Source organism: Aulonocara stuartgranti (assembly GCF_965226115.1).
Source record: "Aulonocara stuartgranti genome assembly, chromosome: 13".
In the NCBI taxonomy this organism is placed as follows: domain Eukaryota; kingdom Metazoa; phylum Chordata; class Actinopteri; order Cichliformes; family Cichlidae; genus Aulonocara; species Aulonocara stuartgranti.
In genome coordinates, this window is record NC_138949.1 from 32,535,205 (window position 1) to 32,558,437 (window position 23,233).

Below are 23,233 nucleotides of genomic sequence, written 5' to 3' on the forward strand. Positions count from 1 at the left end.
GGAAGGGTAAGCCGTAAGCTGATATGCACTTTCCTAAAAATGTAACTGCGTGTCAGTACTGTCATTTCCTCCAATGCATTTGTGGTTACTACATATGAAACTGTTTTTTTGCAAAAGGCTGGCATAGAAAGAATCAACTGGAAGACAGAAACCCAGCAGAAATTCCAAAGCAACACAAGCCCACTGTGCACACGTGTAAATGCTGCTGTGGCTGCTAGCATAGACTACCTTATTGGCTTTATCTAGATTCAGCACAAAGTATGCTCTGTGTTGTTTGTGTCTTCAGGTTGTGTCTGTGTGACCTGGCTGGCTCTGAGCGTTGTGCGAAGACTCACAACAAAGGAGAGCGTCTGAAAGAAGCAGGAAACATCAACACGTCGCTGCTCATTCTGGGAAAATGCATCAATGCTCTGAGACACAATCAGCAGGCCAAGTGAGAGTTTTATCCATCCTTCGTTCCCTCTCTGTCTTTGGTTGATATTGAGTTTTATTTATATCATAAATCACAACACTTATCACCACACTTTGTCACGGGCTAAATATCCCTACAATATTAGAGGGGAAACCCCAACAATCATGCGAGGGAGCACTTGGTAACAGTGGGAAAGAAACGCTCCCTCTGAACAGGAAGAAAGCTCGATCAGAACTTTGCTCAGAGAGGAGCAGCTGCTGCTGAGGGTGAAGGGAGGAGCAGAGAGCAGAGTAAACTAATGTTTAAATGCAGATGGTGCATGAACGCTGTACGTAAAAGGTGGACTTTTGTTTTTATCTCAGGAAAGTGAAGCCAGGACACTGGCTGCTTTGGACCTGCATTTTTTTCAAAGTGTGACAAACAAAAGCATCAGATGCCTTTAAAGATCTTTTTCAAATGTTGCAGGATTAATGATCCAGTCTGCTGTACGGTTAAAAATGACAGAATTACTGCAGACATCCGCAACTCGTCTCGTTTTAGCCTGATTTTAAATCTTCTTGCAGTCTGGTTTAATGCTTACTATAGCTTCTCTGGAGAATGCTGGAGGCCACTGCTTAAAGGAGTGTGAACAATGCATTGGTAGTGGACACAAACACAAGTGCTAATGCTGATGCATGTGTTATAAAAATGCATTACTGTTTCACAGTGAAGCTGCTCTGTACTCTTTGCCCGTTCCCTCCAGGCTGCTGCAGCACGTTCCCTTCAGAGAAAGCAAGCTGACCCACTACCTGCAGAGCTTCTTCTGTGGTCGGGGTAAAGCCTGCATGATCATCAACATCAACCAGTGCGCCTCCATGTACGACGAGACGCTCAACGTCCTCAAGTTCTCTGCTGTGGCGCAGAAGGTTCATACATGTTTCATTGTGTTTGTTCGTGGGCTCCGGGCTGCATTAAGTCTGCAAGTCATCCCTCTGTTTGGAAACTGTGCCAACACACACCCACCCACCCACCCAGAAGTGGAAAAGTACAGTCCACAGGCTGAACGGTTAAAAATCTTCCACGTGGTAATCTGTGACAATCTGTGCAGCAAGAGAACCATGCAGTCGTTGTATTCCTCTGTGTGTCACTGTAACCTATTCATATTACATTCATATCTAACCTACCATGTCAGATTATGGCACTTGGTAAAATTCCCAAATGTTCTCACATGTATTAAACATCATATATTTAGTTTACCTTTTTCTTCTTGTGTGTTTTCAGGTTGTAGTTCTGTCCTCCAAACCCGTTCCCTTCATGCCACAGAGGTCTGTCGGTGAGGTGTCCTTCATCATGAACAGCACGGAGAGTAAAGCTCTCCGGAGCAGCAGGACGAGCTCCCTGATGGGCTTTGAAAGCAGTCTGGAGGACGTACAGGTAGGACGAAGAGATCACTTCCTCACCGCGGTTTACAAAGTATTTCATGTCGTTTACATCTTTAATTGGCTTGACTTATTGTCACATAAATCTCCATTAAATGTTTTTATCCAGGAGGATGAGGATGATGAGTGTGAGGAAGAGGAGAGCATGATGATGGACACCACGGATCAGGCCGAAGCCGAAGAAGACGGTGAAGATAAAATTCTCGTCTGTAAGAAGACGCATCAGGTGAGCACATTTTTATTTCATCAATGATCTGGAAGCATTCGCTGCCCTCAAGGTGTAGCTGTGCTGTGTGGGTGGAGCCAAACTGGTGGCAGAGAGTATCACCTTCCCTCACTGTGGAAAAACCCGGGGGGGGGGGGGGGGGGTGTCAAACGTCAAGCCCTGGGGCTAAAGTAGACCACTGAGCTCTGCATAGTTCGAATCACTGTGAGACTGTAGAGTCAGATGTTAGTGGTGTTATAGCAAAGTGGAAGCGACACAGAGCAGAGTCAGCAGTTGCTGAGCTACGTGATTCAATTCCATTTTATTTACACAGCGCCACATCACAGCAACAGTCGCCTCAAGGTGCTTTATACTGTAAGCTAGACCCTACAATAACACATGCAGAGAAAAACCCCCCTATGAGCAGCACTTTGGCGACAGTGGGAAGGAAAAACTCCCTTTTAACAGGAAGAAACCTCCAGCAGAACCAGGCTCAGGGAGGGGCGGGGCTATCTGCTGTGATTGGTTGGGGTGAAAGAAGGAAGACAGGATAAAGACATGCTGTGGAAGTGCGCATCTAGTGCTCAGATGTTGCCACCTTTTCTGCAGTCAGTGACTACAGCCCTCCAAACTTTACGTGGCCTTCAGATTAGCTCAATGCAGGTGCAATGCAGTGCTGTGAAGCACGCCGCCACTGGACAAATCGCCATTCTCCATCTAACAGTCCAGTGGACGAGTCTGTGTTGGTGGTTGCCAGGAGAACAGTACTTGACTACATCGTGCCAAGTGGAAAGTTTGGTGGAGAGGGGATTGCAGTGTGGGGGTGGAAAGAACTCTTAATGCTTCAGCATACACAGACATTCTGGACATTTTCATGCTCCCAACTTTGTGGGAACAGTTTGGGGATGGCTCCTTCCTCTTCCAAAATGACTGCACCGGTGCTCAAAGCCAGAAAAGACATGGATGAGTGAGTTTTGCTGTGAAAGAACTTGACTGACCTGAGCAGAGTCCTGACCCCAACCCAACAGAACACCTTTGGGATGAGTTAGATCGGAGACTGCGAGCCAGGCCTTCTCGTCCAACATCAGTGTCTGACCTCACAAATGTGCTCCTGGGAGAATGCTCAAAACTTCCCATTAAAACTCCTAAACCTTGTGGAAAGGCTTCCCAGAAGAGCTGGAACTCTCATAGTGGCAAAGAGTGAGCCGACATCAAATTAAACGGTGTGGATTAAGAATGGGATGCGTCCCATATGTGTGTGAATGCATTTGATACAGTTTATGTTCACACCCCCTACCTGAGTCCACAGCAGGGATGGACACCAGCCTTTTTTTTTCTCAGGGCCACAGTGATTTGGATGAAACATGTGAACGGGTGCTGAACAGTTGTATGAAGATTTTACACCCATAGCTTTGTAGACATAACCGATAAGAAAAGGTCCTGGAATTACCTGGTAGAAGATACCAACTTGTTTCTGTCAGTATGGATAACTGAGACATAAAACTTGATTTTTACCATCAGAGAAAAGAACAGCAGTGCAGCGCTCTGTTTAAACAGTTACTGTGCAGTGCAGATTTATCGGCCTGTTCTGCTCCTCATGTGGTGACTGAGCTGCAGGTGTTTTTCTAAAATGGAAAGGTAACATCAGAGTCTGTGGTGACACAGGTGTGTGTGTGTGTGTGTGTGTGTGTGTGTGCGTGTGTGTGTGTGCGTGTGTGTGTGTGCGTGTGTGTGTGCGCGTGTGTGTGTGTGTGCGCGTGTGTGTGTGCGCGGTGCTGTGTGAAATTGTGAGAAACATGTGGGTAACAGAATGTTTGAACATTCATAGGATGCTTTGTGTGTTGAAAGATGTGGAAGTGTGAGTCAGTGTGAGTGCATGTGTGCGACTGTTCCATGGCAGTTTGGGGTACATGCTGTATGAGAAACGTGCTGACTTCAGTAGCTTTGCTCGTACTTGCTCTCGAACGTGACTCTGCAGCCTCAAATTAATTTGTCTATCACGTGCAGAAGGACACGGAACATTTTTGATATGAACGCTCTGCAAAAATGTTGCTTCATAATTTGACAAAGTTCTCATTTTTAATTTAACTGTGAAACTTGGGCAGTCTGTACCTAAACCTCATCAGACTCCTTTAAATGGTTTGTTGCAGAGGTCTAAAGGCAGAAAGCTCTGATCGCAGCTGTAGCCTTCTTCTGTCTGAGAGGGGCAGCCAATGAACGGAAGCCCAGTATGAGAGAAATAAGGGTTTTTTGAACAGTGACTGGTTTATCCTATTACACCTCATGTGCATGTCTGCAGTGGACGACTGAATATAATTATGCTCTTCAGTCAAATGCAATAAGAAGTCATCAGCGTGTGTCCACAGAGGATTATCAAACTGTGTGAAAAGGTTTTGTCTAAAGAAGTAAAAAAGTACAAAAGCTCATGTTATGTTTTGCTGTTTTGTCCCTCAGAGGCAGGCGGTGCTGTTAAACCACCTGCAGGTGCAGCTGAAGAAAGCCAGAGCTGAAAGTCTGCTGATGGAGTCCCGAGTCCGAGAGGACATCGGCAGAGAGTTCTCGGAGCTTTTCTCCGAGATGCAGAACGATTACAAGTGAGACCCTTGTAGAGCTGTCCTAACAATGATCCAGGGGGGGATTTTATTTTGACATCTGAACTCAAAGTCACGCGAATGTGTTTGTGTTCGGCTCAGTGAGCGTCTGGCCAGGGAGAGAGAAATCCTGGAGGAGCGAGCTGAAAGGAGGCTGGAGATTTTCAAGAATCTCATCAACAAAATGGCTGCTGGACCCAGTGGAGAGGCAGAAGCTGTGGTAACACAAACCTTCATTTACGTTCTTCAAAGTCCTTCAGTTATTGTTGTCTTTACCAGTTTGTTCTGTGCCTGCTGATTCACTTTTGATTTAAACATAAATGAGATAAAAAGAAATCGCAGACTACAGGTGGGTAATCCTCTCCGACGTCACATCGTCCTCATGTGAAACAACAATAACAGATACATCGCTGCTGGATAAGATAAGATGACCTTTATTAGTCCCACAAGTGGGAAATTTGTTTTGTTACAGCAAAAGTACAAAGTTATGTAGCAGAAATTAGAAAATACTGAAATGCAATGCAATAAAATAAAATACTATATACAATAGAATAGAATAGAAATACAACTGCTATATACAACTGAGTAAGAAAATACAAAAGTACAACTTCGTCAGAAGAAGGATTGTACAAGAATTGCACATATAGCAGTCTTATTGCACATGTGTGGGTTTGATCAGTTGCAAAAGTCTTTGTTGTGGAGTCTGACAGCAGTGGGGAGGAAAGACCTGCGAAATCTGTCAGCTTAAATACCTGAAATAATGCTACACAGTGCCATCTTTGTTTGCTTCCTGTCTGCAGCTGTTTGTTCAGTCTGTTTTCATCACCACGTGTACAGCTCAGTATTGTAATGAAAAACATGCACGCCCTGACGGGGTCGCTCAAAGCCCAAATTCATCACGTTTCAAGCACATCTGTGATGATCATATTTAGAATAAAAGATGAACATAAGGCAAATATAAGCACTGAAGTAGCCTCAGTGGTGGTCTGTTGTAAATGAGTGAAAATCTAACACAACTCGATAGTTTTTGTTTGTTTGTTTTTTCCTCGAGTGTTGAAAACGAGTTTGTGGTTTCCAGCTGCAGGGGGCGGCTTTCTTTCATGTTTTGATAAATGTTGTGCTCAGAGGTCCGACCTCGAGTTTCTTTAAATCTAAATCGTCACAAATTTCTGTGCAGTCGCCTGAAGTGTTTGGAGGATTCTCCCTGTTGGAGTTTAAATCAAAAAGCTGTGGACCTCACCCTGTTACTGCAGGGATAACATGCATAAGGGATGCTATATGTTGTTAGAGGTATATGTATACATGTGCATGTGTGGGGTTATTACCTCTACATTAAATAGGATTTCCAGGATGCGCCCACTAAACTGTTTCTTTCTTCCTGCAGGACAAATTTCTGAACTCCTGCTCCTCTGAACTGGTGGGAGGAAAGAAATCCACTGATGCCGCTCAGAGAAGTGCAGATCCAGGCCGAGCAGGGCCTCGGGCAGGTGCTGAGCTGGAACCGAATGAAGGGCAGCAGGAAGCCCCGGAACCGCTGGCTCACAAGTGCAATGGTAAAAACAAGACGGCGAACACAAATCTATTAGTTTATTCGTCTAATTAAGCAGATGGTTTGCAGATAAACACCCAACAGCGTGAGCACATGGCCTGCAGAAATATTTTCTGTTGGATGAAGAATGCATTTGTAGCTCTGTTCAGCCGTAGCATAAAAATGTTCTCTGATAAATTTGTGTTTGCATATTTGAAATTAGTTTTGAGTGGCCAAAATGAAGTATTACTGGTGCCCTACTTTTGTTCCTTTTCTCTCTTACTTAAATGGTGTAGCCAGAGGAAATGAGAATGAGGAGAAGAGGACAGTCCTCTTCGAGCTCCAAGAAATGTCATCAGAGGTTTCCCGGCTGGAGAAACAAGTGGGAGACCTGCAGAGGACGGCAGAGCTGGCCCAAGAGAAGAGCTCACGTGAGAAAGAGCAGCTGCAGGTGGGGAGCACATGAACAGGAGGTGCTGTGTGGTCTCATCTGTTTCTTGTCTTCACAGCTGTAACCGTCCATGTACAGTTAAAAGTAGCTGTTCATCAGTATTTATTACCCAGCCTGGTTTGTCTTGGTGGCAGTACAGACACTATAAATTATACCTGTTTACTTTTGTCTGCATTACATGAATATCTCTTTTCACATTTCATTTCACGCCTGTTTATATGTTAAACTGGGAGTAATCCATCATTTCAATCACTCAGGGGGCTTTGACAGCTCTCCAGAAAGAGCTCCGAGCCAGAGAAGAGGCCCTTGCTGTGTTGGAGGGCCAGACTTTGGGAAAAGAGGAGGCACTAGCATCTTTAAAGGAGGAGAGGAAAAAAAGGGATGAGGCCGTTGCAGCAGTTGGAGATCTAAAGCAAAGTAACGAGAAGATGCTGGAGTCCCTTGAAGAAGAGAGAAAAGGGAAAGAGAAAGCAATGGCAGCCCTGGAAACTGAGAGGAGAGCCAAGGAGGAGGCCATGGCAGCGCTCGCTGCTCTTCATGAAGAGAAGAGTAGCAGGGAGGAGGAGGAGAGGAAGGAGATAAGCAGGCTGGCAGAGCAGAGGAGGCACGAGGAGGCGGACGCACTCCGACAAGAACTGGGAGAGCTGACTGTGAAACTGGAAACTGCAGAACACCAGGTATGATTTTTACCCAGAAATGTGACCAAAAATGTTAAATCGATCACCCCGAATACGGTGACGGCCCTGGAAACAGTTTACAGCGCTCTCACGCATCAGTCGAGATGTAGTGATTTTAATGTTTTTCTATGTATCAAACTTGTGTATAAAAGTGTGGCGTCAGGAAGAAGATCCAACTCAAATATCTGTAGAGTTAAAGTTGTGGGAGCTTCCAGCTGTGGTGGGAATAAGAGGGCAGCCAAGAGTTTGATGCTTTTGTTTGTTTAAACTCCAGAAAATGCCCAAAGTGTGTGTGTGTGTGTGTGTGTGTGTGTGTGTGTGTGTGTGTGTGTTTTCAGCTACATGTCGTTTATATCATGTGGAATTTTGTCTCTTGTGTTTGATTAAAACTCCCTGTGCTTACCATGAAACTGCCACAGGTGACCAGCAACGCAGAGAGAGCTGAAAAAGCCTTTGTCCAACTACAAGCTGCTCAAGCACAAGTGGATGAACAAGCCAAGGCGATTCAGGAGAAGTGTTCCCAGATCCAAACTCTGACACAGGAAGCTGACAGGCTAAAGCAGGAAGTGCACACCTCTGCAGTGTCACAAGGTGCGAATGAGAAACTGCAAGAGGAAGTGTCTCAGTTTCAGAAGAGCCTGGCTGAGGAAAGACAGAAAACTGAGGCCAAGCACAAAGAAGTGCTGGATCTGGAGCACGAGCTGGCTGAGGTCAAACAACAGCTGGCACACAAACAGCTGGTCCTGGACCAGCAGCTGGAGCTGTCGAGTCAGAAGGAGGCATCTTCAAAACAGGAAGTTGAAGAACTGCAAAATAAACTTAAGCAGCAGGGAGAGATGTCACAGGCACCACTGGATGATCTCCAAACTCAGCTCGAGTGCCAAAAACAGGATTCCAGAGAAGAAGCAGAGGAGCTGAGAGGAAAACTCGAGCAGCAGACGGCGGCCTCAGAAAGGCAGGTCGAGCAGCTCAAAGAGAGGCTGCGAGAACAAGAAGCATCATCGCTGCAGCAGCTGGAAGAGTTGAAACGCAGACTGAGTGAACAAAAATCCAATTCCAGCAAGCTCGTGGATGACCTCAGACAGAAGCTCAGCGAGCAGGAGCGAGCTGCAGAGCGCCTCAAGACAGAGGTGGAAGACGCCAGGATTCACTCAGAGGCTAAAGAGCTCAAGAGGATGAACTCTGACCTCCAGGCTGAGGCTGCGTCACTCAGGGAAAAAGTTTCCAATATGGAGAAACAAAAGGAGTCCTGCAAAACCGAAGCTCAGCCGTCGTCCTCAGAGACCGAGAGGATGCTGGAGGAAAAGGACAGTCAGATGGAGGAGAAGCTAGCAGAGCTGCAGAAAGAGCTGCTGGAAAAGGATGCACAGGTGACATCCCTGAAGAAGAGTTTGCAGGAGGCTCAGGAGCAGCGTGAGGAGGATGAGTGCCAAGCTGTTCAGGAGGCCCGGCGCAAGGAGGTCGAAAGGAGACGGGAGCTGCTGGCGGTGGCGCACGAGGCCATCGCTCAGAAGGAAGTCGAGCTGAAGAAGAGAGACGAGGACATCAGCAGGTAACTCGTCATTGTGTTTAGATCTGAGGCAAGTTGGAAAGTTGGGCCTGTAGCTGCTACATCATCGTTGTTAAGCCCAGTGAAACTGATCAAAGCCTTTTCATGTTACATTTAGCTCAGGATTACAGACGCGTCGGTTCCCGCTACAGCCGGAGTGTAAAATATCTCCGCTCTCAGCCCGGCTCTCTAAAATCCCGCCTCCGCCTCCCTCACGTATCTGCTCTTCCAAATCACTGTGAAACACATGCTTTCAATCATTCTGATGAGTTTTATCTACAAGAGTTGCTATTATGGGAAACTCATCAGCCCAGAGCTGAGCCTGCCTTTGTAATGACTGCATTAGTGCGCAGCTGCTCTCAGAGCCAGCGCAGAGCTCACAATGTTACTGATGGTAAATGAGAATTCTTGCTGTTTGAGTCTAATTATAACTTCTAAAGTAACAACAAAAAATCAGGAAAGATGAAGCCGGGTTCATACTGCAGGTCACAAACATTGTTCCTCTTCACCTGAACAAAACTATTAAATGTTTTTATTTACCTACATCTGTGATGATTTCATGACTGTATCAGGTGAACATCGAAGAATATTTATCTCTAATTAAAACCTTGACTCGATCAGGATGAAATTAATTGTTATAGACCGCCTGTATTGATAAAGGTGTTCGTTCATAAATTTCTGCCCCTCTCTTATAATCTGGGATTTAGAGATGGTTCCCTGGAACATAAAGGTGGTTGAGTTGCTAATTAACAATGAAAAATGACAGTAAAATGTTGTTCTTATATAAACGGTGTTAAAGGGAATACTAACTAATGAGAAATGTATCGCTGTAGAACAGACTGAATTCTCTCTGTAGGTGTGTCGCTCTCCCAAACTGCTGTTTATATCCTCTCAAGGAGAAAAGTAACAGAGTGGGAAGCACTGACTGTGTTGTTCATCATTTTTTTTAGCACTTATTAGGCTGCTTTGGTTTGTTCGTACCTTTGAGTCTGGTGGACGTTGTAAAAATCCAGCCATGAAAGAGTCTGAACATCGTGTCTTTCCCTCTCAGGCTAAAGGAAAACGCCAAGCAGGACTCAGAGAAGGTGAAGAGCCTCAGCGTGGACCTTCAGAGGAAGGAGGAGGACTCTTCAGACCTCAGAGAGAAGCTGGCTGACTACAAGAAGCAGATGCAGCAGGTCCAGAAGGAGGTGCACGCATTATTGGATGTTTCAGTCTGTCGCTCACACTCCTCACTGCTGATGCAGTTTACTGCAGCACATCAGCTGCTTCCAGCAGAGTTCTTACAGTTTTTTCCTAATTTGGTTTATTTTATTTAGATTTTTAAATTGAGTTTAGTTTTGGTTGGTTTCCAGTGTGAGTTTGACTGTTTCAGTTCGGTTTTATTTACTTTAAAATGTTTAGTGTCAGTTTAGTTTTGCGTGAATATTAGAACTCCAGTGCAAAGATGGCTTTAGTGCCAGTGAGAGGTCAGGATTGCTGCTAATTCTTAAATAAAGTAGATCCAGTGATCTACATCAGTGACAGCAGGTCCTTAAAAGAACAAACTTGGCTTAAATGGGCTTAAATTATGTTTCGATGTGTCTTAAATGTTTTTAGCCGTGTCCTCACAAACATTTCAGACATGCACCACATTTGTGCCTGTACACATTTATCCTCACGGTGCTATCAGGAGTGAGCTGGACCCCGTTCATGCTCCAGTTAGGCTGGTACAGCCCTGAGCAGCAGAGCTCTGAATCACAGTTAACCTGCAGAGCTGCATGCTGGGAAAAAGTCGAACCTTTTACTTTCAGAAACCTTTAATGCTGATTTGTGTTTGTAAAAATAGTAATGACTGCTCTGTGGTCTAGTAAGATAGATTACTGTGACTGAGTAAAGTCAGCTTCAGATCCTTACTTTTTGTCCTTTTTGTCCAGATTTCAGCCATGAGAGACGAGGAGAAGGTTCTGAAGCAGAAACTGTCCGACGCTGAGAAAGCAAAGAAGCAGCTTCAGTCTGACCTCGCCGGCAGAGACCGAACCATCCAGCAGCTCAAAGTGGTGAGGTCATCTGTTCCTCCACCAGACACTACTCACTGTGTGGGAGCAAGATCATCATGCTGCTGATAATAATATATTGTGTAATGTACATGTGATGATGATAACTAGTAAATGTGAGACCGTCGTTCTCTTTGTGGGGAGCGTCTCATGTTGTTGATGCCTTCTGCCTGCCTCTGTAGGAGCAGTCATCTCATGCAAAGTCTGACCAGACGCTGCAGCGCTACCAGCAGGCCTGTAAAGGTCAGAGTTTCTCTGTGCTTTATTCACTTATACATGTTGTTTTTTTCCCCAAACACATTTATCTTAACGTTTAAGCCGTCCGTCCACTTTCTCCCACTTACCTTTATTGCAAAGGCAGCGCTAAGCTCCCCTTTCTCCGCCACCTACTCTTTCTTACTGAGTGAAGAAGGAAGAGTAAAAATCTGTCCTCACCAACTGTCTTTACCTGTGAAAGGTCCTTCAGTAAAGACGTTGGTGCTCTTCCCATGTTCATGTGTCCTGCTCTTAACTTCACACAATATGGACTCTTCAAATATCGCCAAACTGTTGAACAGGAAAAATGTTCACTCAAGCTTTCCCAGTAGTGTCTAACTGGTTTTTATGTTAGTAACCAGCAGAGGTTACTAACTTGTTCATCGTGGTGGATGTGAACCTGAACTTTTGCTGCGTGTGTTTTTGGTCGTTCGTAGAGCTGGAGGCCAAGGAGCGGGTGATGGAGGGCATGCGTTTGGCTCTGTCGGAGCAGGAGGATACTCAGGAGCAGATGGAGCAGGTCCTGGAGGAGAAACTTAACCTCATCCAGGAGCTCTCCAGTGGTAAGAAACAGGAGGTGAAAAGAAGGCAGGTTTTAGTAGTTAGAGGAAGTCGAAGGCTCTCGTACGGACACTGGCTCAGGTTCAGTCTTTTATAGTTCAAAGCAACAGTTGATCGACTTTGACCTTTGACATGCTCTACTTCTAGTTTTCATAGTTTTAATTATGCAGTAAATAGAGATGTTCTCTGCCCATTTTCTTTCTCTTTTTTTTACGGTACTTCTTGCACTCTCATGTCTTACTAGTTATTGTAAAGCTATACTTAAAGTTGCATTTAACTTTACATATGCTGTGTCGTCAGTCTTCGTTCTGTGCTATAAACCTTTTCAGAGGTGGAAAAATTGAAAGAGATGCTGCTGCAGCAGCAGGGAAGTGGAAACAACACACACCAGCAGCTCAGCAACAGCCAATCAGATGACTTAAAAAGGGCCAAACAGGAAGCAGCTGAAGCTCAGGACAGCGTGAAGGTACGGAAGCAGATTCATTATTAGCATTTGTGTTGATGTCCCAGAACAGAAATGTTACCAAACAGTGTGTCTGCAAGTGGACTTTGAGCCCAGGACTTAAGATTACATGTATATTATATTCTGTACGATCATGTGTTCAGTCTTTTCAGTCCTGATTACAGTTCACGTGTCTTTGGCTGGTCCGATATGCGTGTTAAACAGCTGTGTGCGTCATCGTCAGGATGATGGGGATCATTTTGTTATGCTGAGGTCTGACTGCACCAGATCTTCATCTGCGATTGTCGAGCCTGATCTCAACAAACAATCAGCTTGTCTTCATGGACGTTAGTTACGATTTTGTGGCAGTTAGCACAATATCGCGTCATCTTGGCAACCAAATAAATCAAGCTTTTTTTTTTTTTTTTTAAAAGAAAGAAAAGAAAAAAAAGAAGAAGAAACAGAAACTGTTGTTTTCAACCTAAACATTGATCTTTGTCTAAGTTTAACACCCAACTTCAACCTAATACTTTGTGTTCTGACTCTAACCAAGTACATTTTTGTTAAAAGAAAAAGTGTGACATATAAAACTCCGACCTGCTGCGTGGAGGAAGTGACTCGCTCGAAGAAGAATAAACCTTAATAATAGCCGGGGTCACATTGGTTCTTTTTAGGACTGAGGGAACTGCTGTAGGAGACCCGTGAGAGCGTCAGATTCCTCCACACATGCAGTCAGTGGGGTGAGGTTAGTTCAGGTGATTCTAAATGGCCCATAGATGTGACTGGTTGTGTGTGTCTCTCTGTGTTAGCACTGGGACAGCCCAGGGTGTACCCCCCCTCTCGCCCCATGTCAGCTGTGTGATATGTTTCATTCCCACGTGACCCTGATTGGATAAGTGGAAGAAAATAGACAAATTTATTAAATATGTTTTTTCTTTAGACAGAAGGTGTAATTCAGTCTGCCAACTACACACAAGGGTTCATGGTTGAGTTTGGAGGAATTCCTGTTAGCAGGCCTTTGATTTTGAGTCAGGTTTGCAATAACATAGTTCAGCACCTTTTTTTTTTCTTTTTTTTAGTTAATTTGAATACATGTTTGCAATTTTACCTTTTACTATTTTTAGTTTTATTACGTACTATTTTTGTTCCGTAGATTTCTGCAGAGAAGCACCAGGCGGACCGCAGGAAATGGCTGGAGGAAAAAGTCTCCCTGATCGGCCAAGCTAAAGAGGCCGAGGACAAGAGGAACCAAGAAATGAGGAAGTTTGCCGAAGACAGAGAGCGCTGCACTCGGCTGCAGAGCGAGCTGGTAAGAGGAGGACGATGCTAAAAACTGTCTGACACCCACCATCGACCAATGAGGGTTTGAACCGAGTTAGATTGTGATGGCCATTCAACCACTTTCTTATTATCAAAGGACCCACCTTACAATAAATTCAGCACAGACATACGTATTAATTACAAACCTGATTAGTTAAAATGTGGCTTTTGCTTTCAGATATGAGCTTCACAAAGTTGCTTGTGATGCTTACAGCGGAGGATGATTTTTACTGATGGAGTTACTTTTGGAGCGCAGCTTTAATTGGCGAGAATGTTGGTCGGGCATATACAGTGGGGCAAAAAAGTATTTAGCCAGCCACCGATTGTGCAAGTTCCCCCACTTAAAATGATGACAGAGGTCAGTAATTTGCACCAGAGGTACACTTCAACTGTGAGAGACAGAATGTGAAAAAAAAATCCATGAATCCACATGGTAGGATTTGTAAAGCATTTATTGGTAAATCAGGGTGGAAAATAAGTATTTGGTCACCTCAAACAAGGAAAATCTCTGGCTCTCACAGACCTGTAACATCTTCTGTAAGAAGCTTTTCTGTCCCCCACTCGTTACCTGTATGAATGGCACCTGTTTGAACTCATCATCTGTATAAAAGACACCTGTCCACAGCCTCAAACAGTCAGACTCCAAACTCCGCCATGGCCAAGACCAAAGAGCTTTCGAAGGACACCAGGAAAAGTATTGTAGACCTGCACCAGACTGGGAAGAGTGAATCTACAATAGGCAAGCAGCTTGGTGTGAAAAAATCAACTGTGGGAGCAATCATCAGAAAATGGAAGACATACAAGACCACTGATAATCTCCCTCGATCTGGGGCTCCACGCAAGATCTCATCCCGTGGGGTCAAAATGATCATGAGAACGGTGAGCAAAGATCCCAGAACCACACGGGAGGACCTGGTGAATGACCTGCAGAGAGCTGGGACCAAAGTAACAAAGGTCACCATCAGTAACACACTACAACGGCAGGGAATCAAATCCCGCAGTGCCAGACGTGTTCCGCTGCTGAAGCCAGTGCATGTCCAGGCCTGTCTGAAGTTTGCCAGAGAGCACATGGATGATACAGCAGAGGATTGGGAGAATGTCATGTGGTCAGATGAAACCAAAGTAGAACTTTTTGGTATAAACTCAACTCGTCGTGTTTGGAGGAAGAAGAATACTGAGTTGTATCCCAAGAACACCATACCTACTGTGAAGCATGGGGGTGGAAACATCATGCTATGGGGCTGTTTTTCTGCCAAGGGGACAGGACGACTGATCTGTGTTAAGGACAGAATGAATGGGGCCACGTATCGTGAGATTTTGAGCCAAAACCTCCTTCCATCAGTGAGAACTTTGAAGATGAAACGAGGCTGGGTCTTCCAACATGACAATGATCCAAAACACACCGCCCGGGCAACAAAGGAGTGGCTCCGTAAGAAGCATTTGAAAGTCCTGGAGTGGCCTAGCCAGTCTCCAGACCTCAACCCCATAGAAAATCTGTGGCGGGAGTTGAAAGTCCGTGTTGCTCGGCGACAGCCCCAAAACATCACTGCTCTCGAGAAGATCTGCATGGAGGAATGGGCCAAAATACCAGCTACTGTGTGTGCAAACCTGGTAAAGACCTATAGTAAACGTTTGACCTCTGTTATTGCCAACAAAGGTTATGTTACAAAGTATTGAGTTGTATTTTTGTTATTGACCAAATACTTATTTTCCACCCTGATTTACGAATAAATTCTTTACAAATCCTACCATGTGAATTCATGGATTTTTTTTTTTTTTCACATTCTGTCTCTCACAGTTGAAGTGTACCTCTGGTGCAAATTACTGACCTCTGTCATCATTTTAAGTGGGGGAACTTGCACAATCGGTGGCTGACTAAATACTTTTTTGCCCCACTGTATGATGCTGTTTCTCCTTTTCCGTCAGGAGTCCCAGCTGGCTGAAAAGGAGAAAACCATGGAGAATTGGAGGCAGGAGCGAGACACTCTGGTCGCAGCTTTGGAGGTCAAGCTAAAAAGGCTTCTTTCCAGCCAAGCAGAGAAAGACAAGCTCATCCAGCAGCTGCAGCAAAATAACACACAGCCGCCACAAGAGGTCAGTATAACATAACGAGGATCACAGGCCCCGGAGGCAGAGTCTTAAATCGGGCTCCTGTTATAAAAGAAAGATGGGAAAGGTTAAGCATGGTGGTTTAAGGCATGATCGTCTGTTTCTTGTGCAAGATACGGGGTGATATTTGCAATGTGTGTCTCAAACACCGTCAGGTAATGTCCTTCAGTATAAAGTATATTTAGTATATAATAAAATAAGCCTACAGCCCTGCTGTGTTTCACCTCAGTCTATTTACAGCCCATCAGTTTAAAACCTGCTGTGATGTGATGGATCACCGTTTAGTCAGAGGTGGACGTTTGAACTTCCTGCCATGTTTTATTTCTTTATTTAAATCTTTAAACAGGATTTATTGAAGAGGACTGAATAATGCCTCGTAGAGCGAACAGGTTATCTGTTCCACGTTTTCTGCATCCCTTTTTTGTTTTTTTTAAACCTCACATACACCTTTGTGAATGTGGAACTATATCTGTTTTAGCTTTTAGGCTTTTTATCATAGTATCATCACTCAATGTGACCGGGCAGTCCACCTAAAGCATAAAAGAGTCAGTTGGGGGAGGGGTGTTATAATTATGCACAAACCGTATTGATTTTAAAAAAAAATTGGTGGAGATCTGCAGCCAGTTTGCTGCAGGCGTCTCTGTATCGGAAAAGCCACTAAGTGACGTAAAGGAAAGTCAATAAGTGTGAATGTGGGAAAAACAGCTACAGCATTGAAATATTGACACTGCAGTGCTGATTGCACACAGATATATGAAGTCACTACAGGGACTCACTGGACTTGTATTATGAGTGGATACAGTTTCAAATAAAATAGCGTCGAGCCCTCAGATAGCACATCCTCTGGTCCTCTCCATGCCTCTCTAAGGATGACTTTATGGGTTGAAACCCTACGCTGTAACGTACGCCGGGACCTGCTGTGCATTTCTGCAGATATTTAAGTATGCGTCTTTTTTTTTTTTTTTTCCCCAAAAAAAAGAAAGAGGGAAAAAAAGTATCTGTCAAATTTCTGCTGCCGGTTTTCAAATTTATTTCAAGAAAATGGATCAAAACAAAAAGAGAAGCTCATCCAATGCAGAAGGAGCTGCTACCAGCTGATGGTTAGTCACTAATGGACAGTCCACACTAGCGTTGTCTAGGTAACCGTCTAATACATAACCCTCCTCCCCCCCGTCATATGTCAGCCAGCAGTATCTTTTGGTCTTATTTATAGTTTAATTCAGTTTGAATTCTACCGAAATCGCTGAATGTCATTGGCTTTCTATGATATCGCTGCTGGTCACTTCCTGCGTGGCCGCCCTTTAGCCCCTCCCACCAGCTACGTGAGTGCAGGAGGTGAGGAAGAAAGGAGAGATGAGTCGAAGCGAGTAAAATGTGACACCCTTGTGTCTGGATCTCTTCAGATATGATGTTTGATAGAACTGCAGCGCGAGTTGTTCTGCCTTAAGTTGTTGAACAGCCACTGCTGTTTTTTGACCTCAGGTGTGACAGGACAGAAAGTTTGATCATGTTTGTTAAAAACTTGTTCTTCCAGTGTTGTTTTCATGCTCCTGCTGTTTGCCATGACTTTTGTGCAGTGAAGGTAAAAATGCTTCAGGAGGTTTGCAGCTTACCTCCTGTGCACGCTTCAACATGGAGTACTGAGATGGATGTCTGAGTTGCAGACAACTTGTTGGAGATTTTAAAGGGGAATGTAATAAAATGTTAGTCATATTTTTACACAACTCAATTTTATCATTTGGTATCGTCTGCATCAAATATATCTTTAATAAATAAAATAAGAGTTTCCTTCGCTGTGTCCATGTTTTGATCAAGTGCAGAAACCTCAATAACCTAATACTGAAATGTTGGCATCAATTTGGTGATGGAATGAAAAGAGTTCCTGCCTGTTGCCTCGGTCGTTTAAAAACGTCTCCGCACAGCAGTGATAATGAACGACGGGGATCCGCCGCACCGGCCTGCTTTTGATTGTTAGCTCATTTATGTTGCCGGTTCCTCTGCCGTTTGTCCAAACGTAGTTCTTCATTTTCCCACTTTGATGGAAGTCAAAGCGGCGTAAACGCTTCCAGGTTTTAATGGAGCCATAAATATAAAAAGTGTTTTATATCCATTTATTTTAGTCTCCAGAAAACAGTTATTCTTCTTTATCAGCTTGTTTCTGTTTGAATGGTTGCAAACTCGCCAGGAAATACTAAACCGTGCCCGCTGATTTGATTATTTTCCACAACAATAACAAATAAAAGGAAACCAAAGAGAAAACACTTCACAGCCATTCGTAACAAGGAAAACACGAAGCCTTTATATCTGAGCGATGCACAGAAAATGAGTTTCAATTATATTTTTTATTTTTTTGTGCTGTTTATCTTTCTAGTCATACAGAACTTTAAATTGAAGCCACTGTATATGTTCCAGGATGATTCAAAGTCAGAGACCTCAGTTCCGATGTATTGGAAGCAATTTTGTTGGTTTCTTAAGAGTTCAACCTTTTCAGAGTGTTCCTTTTATTCTGTGGTGAGGGGAATGGATTCTACATCTGCAGGCAAACAGGGCTCTCTCCCCCCCCCCCCCCCCCCCCCCGGTCTCTCCCTGTGTATATGAGGTGTACCACTCTTAAGCTTTATGTAGTGCGAGCTATTGTGTTCAGTGCGACTTCCTTAGAAAGTATTAAACTTTCCACTTTGACCTTTCGAAGTTCTTCTTCTGGCATTGATTTAAAAAATGAAAAGCTCATCTCTGTTCGTCAACGTTGCATGCTGTTTTCCATAAAGTAATCCCTTCACGCCTCAGAGTGGCTCAGATCCAACTCGACACCTTTTGCTTCCTTCGGTCTCCTCCATCTATGAATATGCAAATTAGTCCCAGTTTCTATTTCCACCCACCGGCCTGCAGCTCAAACATACCTGCTCACCTTCGACTTCTGCTCAGATAGCATAAACTAGTCTAGGCTGGGCTAGTAGTTGTAGCGTTGGGGTAATTCAGGCGAAGACGTTCAAGCCAGAAACCAATTCTGATGGAGGGTGAATGGGTCGGCAGCAAGCTGATGAATCAGGAATGTGCCGGGAGGTGTGAGAGCGAACCGTATCGGTGTATCAATACAAAGGAAAATGAATTGATATGTGTTGAAAGTCTATATTGTCAGCCATCTCTGGCATGTTTCAAGGGTCTCTCAAAAGCATGAAATTGAAGGTGAGATGCAGAAAACATGCTCAGTGTCCATGAACTTCCTGTTTCAGGGCAGCGACGGTGGTCCCAGCGTGGCGACGCTGCAGGCTGCTCTGTCTGAAAAGGAGGCAGAGATCCTGAGGCTGACGGAGCAGCTCAAGGCCTCCACAGTGAAACAGGAGGACACAGTGACACAGGTCAGTGTTTTAAGCCTTACTCGAGTCAAACAAGAACTTTTCAAAATCAGATATCCACCCATGGTCGCATTTGAAAGGTGGCTTTAAAGATTTGTGGTTTTAATCCTCCACACTGGACGGCAGTGGTGCTTATCTTTGATTTATAGCCCCGTTCAGACGTGCACTCTTTTCATCGTAAGCCGACAACATCTGAACCTGTCGGCTTCATGTCTGGATGAACGTTCTGCTAACTTTTACTTAAAAGTTGTTCTGGTAAAACCTTTTATGCCCTTAATGACCACCAGGAGGAAACTCCTGTGGTTTCCAAAGCACTGCAGGTCCTGTAGAAGTCTATCAGGAAACAGCCCTTGGACGTGACCTCTGTAAAGCCTGAGACCATCCAAATCTGACTTTATCAGGCAGGGAGCAGAACGCATCCTGTGTCTGAGCAGGAACCGAGACGCTTAAAAATGTTCAAGCATGCTTCGACATCTTTGCGCCCTCAGATTACTCCTATGGTTTAAAAGTATGTTAGGAGCGCCTTTAGCTTAAAGCTCAATGTTTTTATGTAGCATCTGTCAAAACTGAGGAGTCTTTAAACAAAGGGCCGTATTTTTAGTTTTACATGGAAAAAGAGAGCAGATGTAAATGAGTGCATAGCTCTGTAGTTGTTTTATGTTTGAAGGTGAAGATGGCGGGCAGCAGGAACATTTTTTTTCTCTTATGTTCAAACAGATGTTCGTTTTCATTTCTCAGCGAGCAGGTCAGAGGATAACGGGACGAGAAAAGAGCTTCAGGCGTGCAGATTTGCTTTCGTTGGTTTGCTTAGCGCTTCAGCTTAAATGTAAGAAGTGTAAATATAATGAAAAAGGCAGAGGACGCCCGGATTAGACACATCTGATCTCCATCTATAAACAGAGGCAGAAGATGAGCAGAGAACACGGACAAACTGGGCTGTTTGTAACAAGGAAACGTCTGGTATAGTTTACCTGATATAATATAAAACAATCCCATCAAGAAAGTACAACAATACATACCAAATTGAAGTGCAGTGGTCAGTTATGTGCTAAAAATAACTCGCGATAGGTGAAATCTGCCAGCTTTATTTCTCAGACAGGCATGAACATTTTCACACTTTTCTCTCTTGCTTAAACACTCAAAGTTCAAACCCTCATAGAAAAATAAGTCCAGCATTGTAGAATGAAACCAAAGACCCGCGGCTGCCTGCAAAACGTCTCGTCGACATTGTTGTTTGTTGGGGAGAAAACCTACAAACACACAGTGCAGCGCTTCAGTGCTAGAGATCGAAGACTTATGTAAATTAAATAAATTTGACAAGCTGAGCGCATTCTGTACTGTACAGGAGACACGGCACGAGATTGATCTACAGCCAATCAGGACGCAGAACACAATGAGACGTAAAAAAAGTGAACCGCATTAAAGCGAGGGACCACTGTACTCTTATTTTATTTCCCCTCATACACAGCATCTCATGGAAGTAGAAAAATTGTATCATCGGAGCAGCAAATGAAAAAATCCCACTAAAATTGGTGACAAATCGTTAAGTAAAACAAATAAAACGAATGAAACTGTGTACTTCTCTTTGGTCCACCCATTCCTGGGACGTGTGGGTGAAAATCCCCTGATGTCCCAGGATGAGTGAATGTTTCCTTTTAGTGTTAAACACCAGCTGTGAGTAACCACAAAGATGAGTGTGAATGACAGCACTGAAGGAAACAAACTAAGATCTAAACCCTGACCCGATATATGAATAAAATCATTTCAATGGTGTGTGTGTGTGTGTGTGTGTGTGTGTGTGTGTGTGTGTGTGTGTGTGTGTTGGAATGTGAACATATAGAAGTAAGATAGCAAAGCTGTACCTGTACAAAAATATGTAGTGTCCAACTTGTTTGTGACTTTTATCACTTTTTATGTCTTTTTTTTCTGCAATTTGTAGCTTTGGGACCAAAACAATCAAAAGACGTTAATAATAACATGAGATGTTTTCTCGTTCTGGCAGCAGCAGGCTGGAAACAAAGAGAGCTCTGCTGCTCTCATGGAGAAACCCAGGAGTGAAACCATCGTCAGGAAGTCTGGAAGGAAAGATACCAGAGCGTCTGTCAGCAGCCAGGTAAGCTGCTGAGATGACACGAGTGCAGGAACAACAGCTGTGTACTGAACCACCTCCTCCTGTGGTCTGTAGATATCCCCTCACACACAGTCCTTATTAGAGTCACAAACCAGTGTGTGGGATACGTGACAGAGCCTTTGTGGTGCTAGAGCTGGGGAGTGGCGAGAGGCGATTTTTCTTTATGAACCGATAACGTACGCTCGAGTTGGCGCGTGTGCTTGAGCCACGGCTCTTTTGAGTGGCTGTGACCACAGTGGTGAGTTTCCGTGTGCTCAGTTACAGCTGCATTAGTCAGCCGACTTTATTCCCTCTACTTCACCTTTTTCTCCAGAGTAATAGTGACACACAATAGTAGCCACAGAGTTAACGTTATAGCCATAAATAACACATTACAGATAACATAAAACTAAGGCAGATTTGGCAATTTGAATTAAAACATAATGCAAAAACCAGACTGAGAGAGATAACAATACTGTGTATTAAATTAATGATACAGATCAAACAGAGGGAACGGGAAAAGGTCAGATACAGTCTGCAGCTGAGGTCATGTGACTGGAGTCATCAGAGCGTTCTTCCAGTGCAGTCCAGCAGCTCTGCGAATAATCCAAACACATTCAAAGACGATTGATCTGACACATTGATTCAAAGACGAGCCAGCAGTGAGTTCTGCCTGCAGCTCAGACCACCCCCCCCTTTGCCTTTTTGTTGAACCGTGCCTTTGGGCGACAGAATTTCTGTATCGATTAAGTTTAAACTTTGAAGTTTGAACTCACCACAGTTCTTCCTGTGGTGGCCGTACCCTCTGTGGCATCTTTGCTCTTTATGTGAGTTCATAATGTTCTTTATGGCTCTGGGTGCTTTGGTGCACGAGTTTTGGATCTAACAGACCCCTGACGGTGTTGTCCAATACATACTCTCAACTTAGTTTGCGGATATGCTCCCTCGAACCTGCGACGGATCTCCAGCAGGCGTCACTGTTTCACCTCTCTCCAGCCTGCAGTAAACAGAAGAAAAACCAAAGAGGCTTCTGTTGGAGTCCTCATTATCAGGCACTCAGAGTACCAGCTCTCACACTTTAGACTGTAGGTGGTTGCACTAGAAGCCAATTGGTTTCTGCCAGTTCTGGACTTTGTCCAAATTCAATTTCAAAGAGAAGACAGCTTGATGAGTTTTTAATCTGCTGTGTTTGGCCAAACACTAATTCCTGTCTGCAGCCTTTACAACACCTGAGATTTTACTACATCCAAAATGAATAAACCAAGAAATCCAAAGTATTTTGCGTAAACACTAACAGCACATATAAAATAATAATCTAAGATTCACGTGTGAAGTCAGTTTTAAAGCGTTCGTGCTCGAGGTTCCAGCGGACTGAGGCCTTTCACAGCATGTCTGAACCTCCTGGAATGCAGATATGTGATAAACTGCCTTTAGAGGTCAACAAGTTGCAGGACTGCATGCAGCAACTTTTCCCGTATCTTTCACTCTCAGAAAAAACAAATTTCTACACAAGTGTAAGGGCCGCCCTGTTACAACAAGCTTCTTTCATTTCTGCCGACTTTTATGCTCAGTGTCAATTTTTGCACGACCTTTGTTTTTTCCTCGTCAGCGAGTCTTTTCGCGGCGTGCAGATGAGCACTTCAGAAGTTGTCGTGATGTGCTTTTCATAACCGGAACTGTTTTGAGTCGCTGTCTGCTTCAGTGTGGGTCGTGTGCTACAAAGCAGGATTTGGGGCTCAGCGAGGTGACTTCAGGGTTAACCCTGAGTTTTCAGGGTCACAAAGTTTTTTTTTTTTGACTTCCTGCTGGGGTGTATCGCCATGGTAACTTAAGCCACACACCAAATATTCACCTGAGCAGATTATCATTAAAAGCCAAAATCAACACACATAAAAACCATCACATAGCGACTAATCTGTTAGCGTCACGTTTCCTGGACGATCCATCAAACCTCGACTCTGTGGGACGACAACAGTAAGGTGTTCAGTTTATAGAAACGTCTTTCCTTCATGAGCATCACTGAGAAATGTGCTTATGTAGCTGTCTTATTCCTTGTTTTTCCACTTAGCTGAGAGTCATTTTAAAACCATTAACCTGCACACTATTACATCTTGTACAAAGCCTTGGTACCAGGTTGAATTTGACTGTTGTTTTAATTGTTCCTCACTCGCTCTCAGACTGTTTAACGCTGCGGGGCTTCAGCTGAATGACAT

General features: G+C 44.1%; 1 protein-coding gene across 9 annotated transcripts in view; it reads left to right on the forward strand.

The window, feature by feature from the left end:
* LOC309720850 (kinesin-like protein KIF20B) overlaps positions 1–23,233 on the forward strand; it is a 74,880-nt gene that overhangs the window by 14,057 nt on the left and 37,590 nt on the right. For 8 of the 9 annotated variants that reach the window (XM_082558042.1, XM_082558040.1, XM_082558037.1 and 5 more), the window contains 19 exons: positions 287–433; positions 1,155–1,317; positions 1,673–1,825; positions 1,940–2,056; positions 4,490–4,629; positions 4,729–4,846; positions 6,011–6,179; positions 6,451–6,605; positions 6,863–7,282; positions 7,702–8,834; positions 9,883–10,021; positions 10,748–10,870; positions 11,050–11,110; positions 11,560–11,685; positions 12,013–12,149; positions 13,279–13,434; positions 15,372–15,539; positions 18,788–18,913; positions 20,913–21,023. In XM_082558042.1, coding sequence (XP_082414168.1) covers positions 287–433; positions 1,155–1,317; positions 1,673–1,825; positions 1,940–2,056; positions 4,490–4,629; positions 4,729–4,846; positions 6,011–6,179; positions 6,451–6,605; positions 6,863–7,282; positions 7,702–8,834; positions 9,883–10,021; positions 10,748–10,870; positions 11,050–11,110; positions 11,560–11,685; positions 12,013–12,149; positions 13,279–13,434; positions 15,372–15,539; positions 18,788–18,913; positions 20,913–21,023 — 3,862 coding nt within the window. The remainder of the gene's footprint in view (positions 1–286; positions 434–1,154; positions 1,318–1,672; positions 1,826–1,939; positions 2,057–4,489; positions 4,630–4,728; positions 4,847–6,010; positions 6,180–6,450; positions 6,606–6,862; positions 7,283–7,701; positions 8,835–9,882; positions 10,022–10,747; positions 10,871–11,049; positions 11,111–11,559; positions 11,686–12,012; positions 12,150–13,278; positions 13,435–15,371; positions 15,540–18,787; positions 18,914–20,912; positions 21,024–23,233) is intronic. The other variant, XM_082558035.1, reaches the window with a different exon arrangement.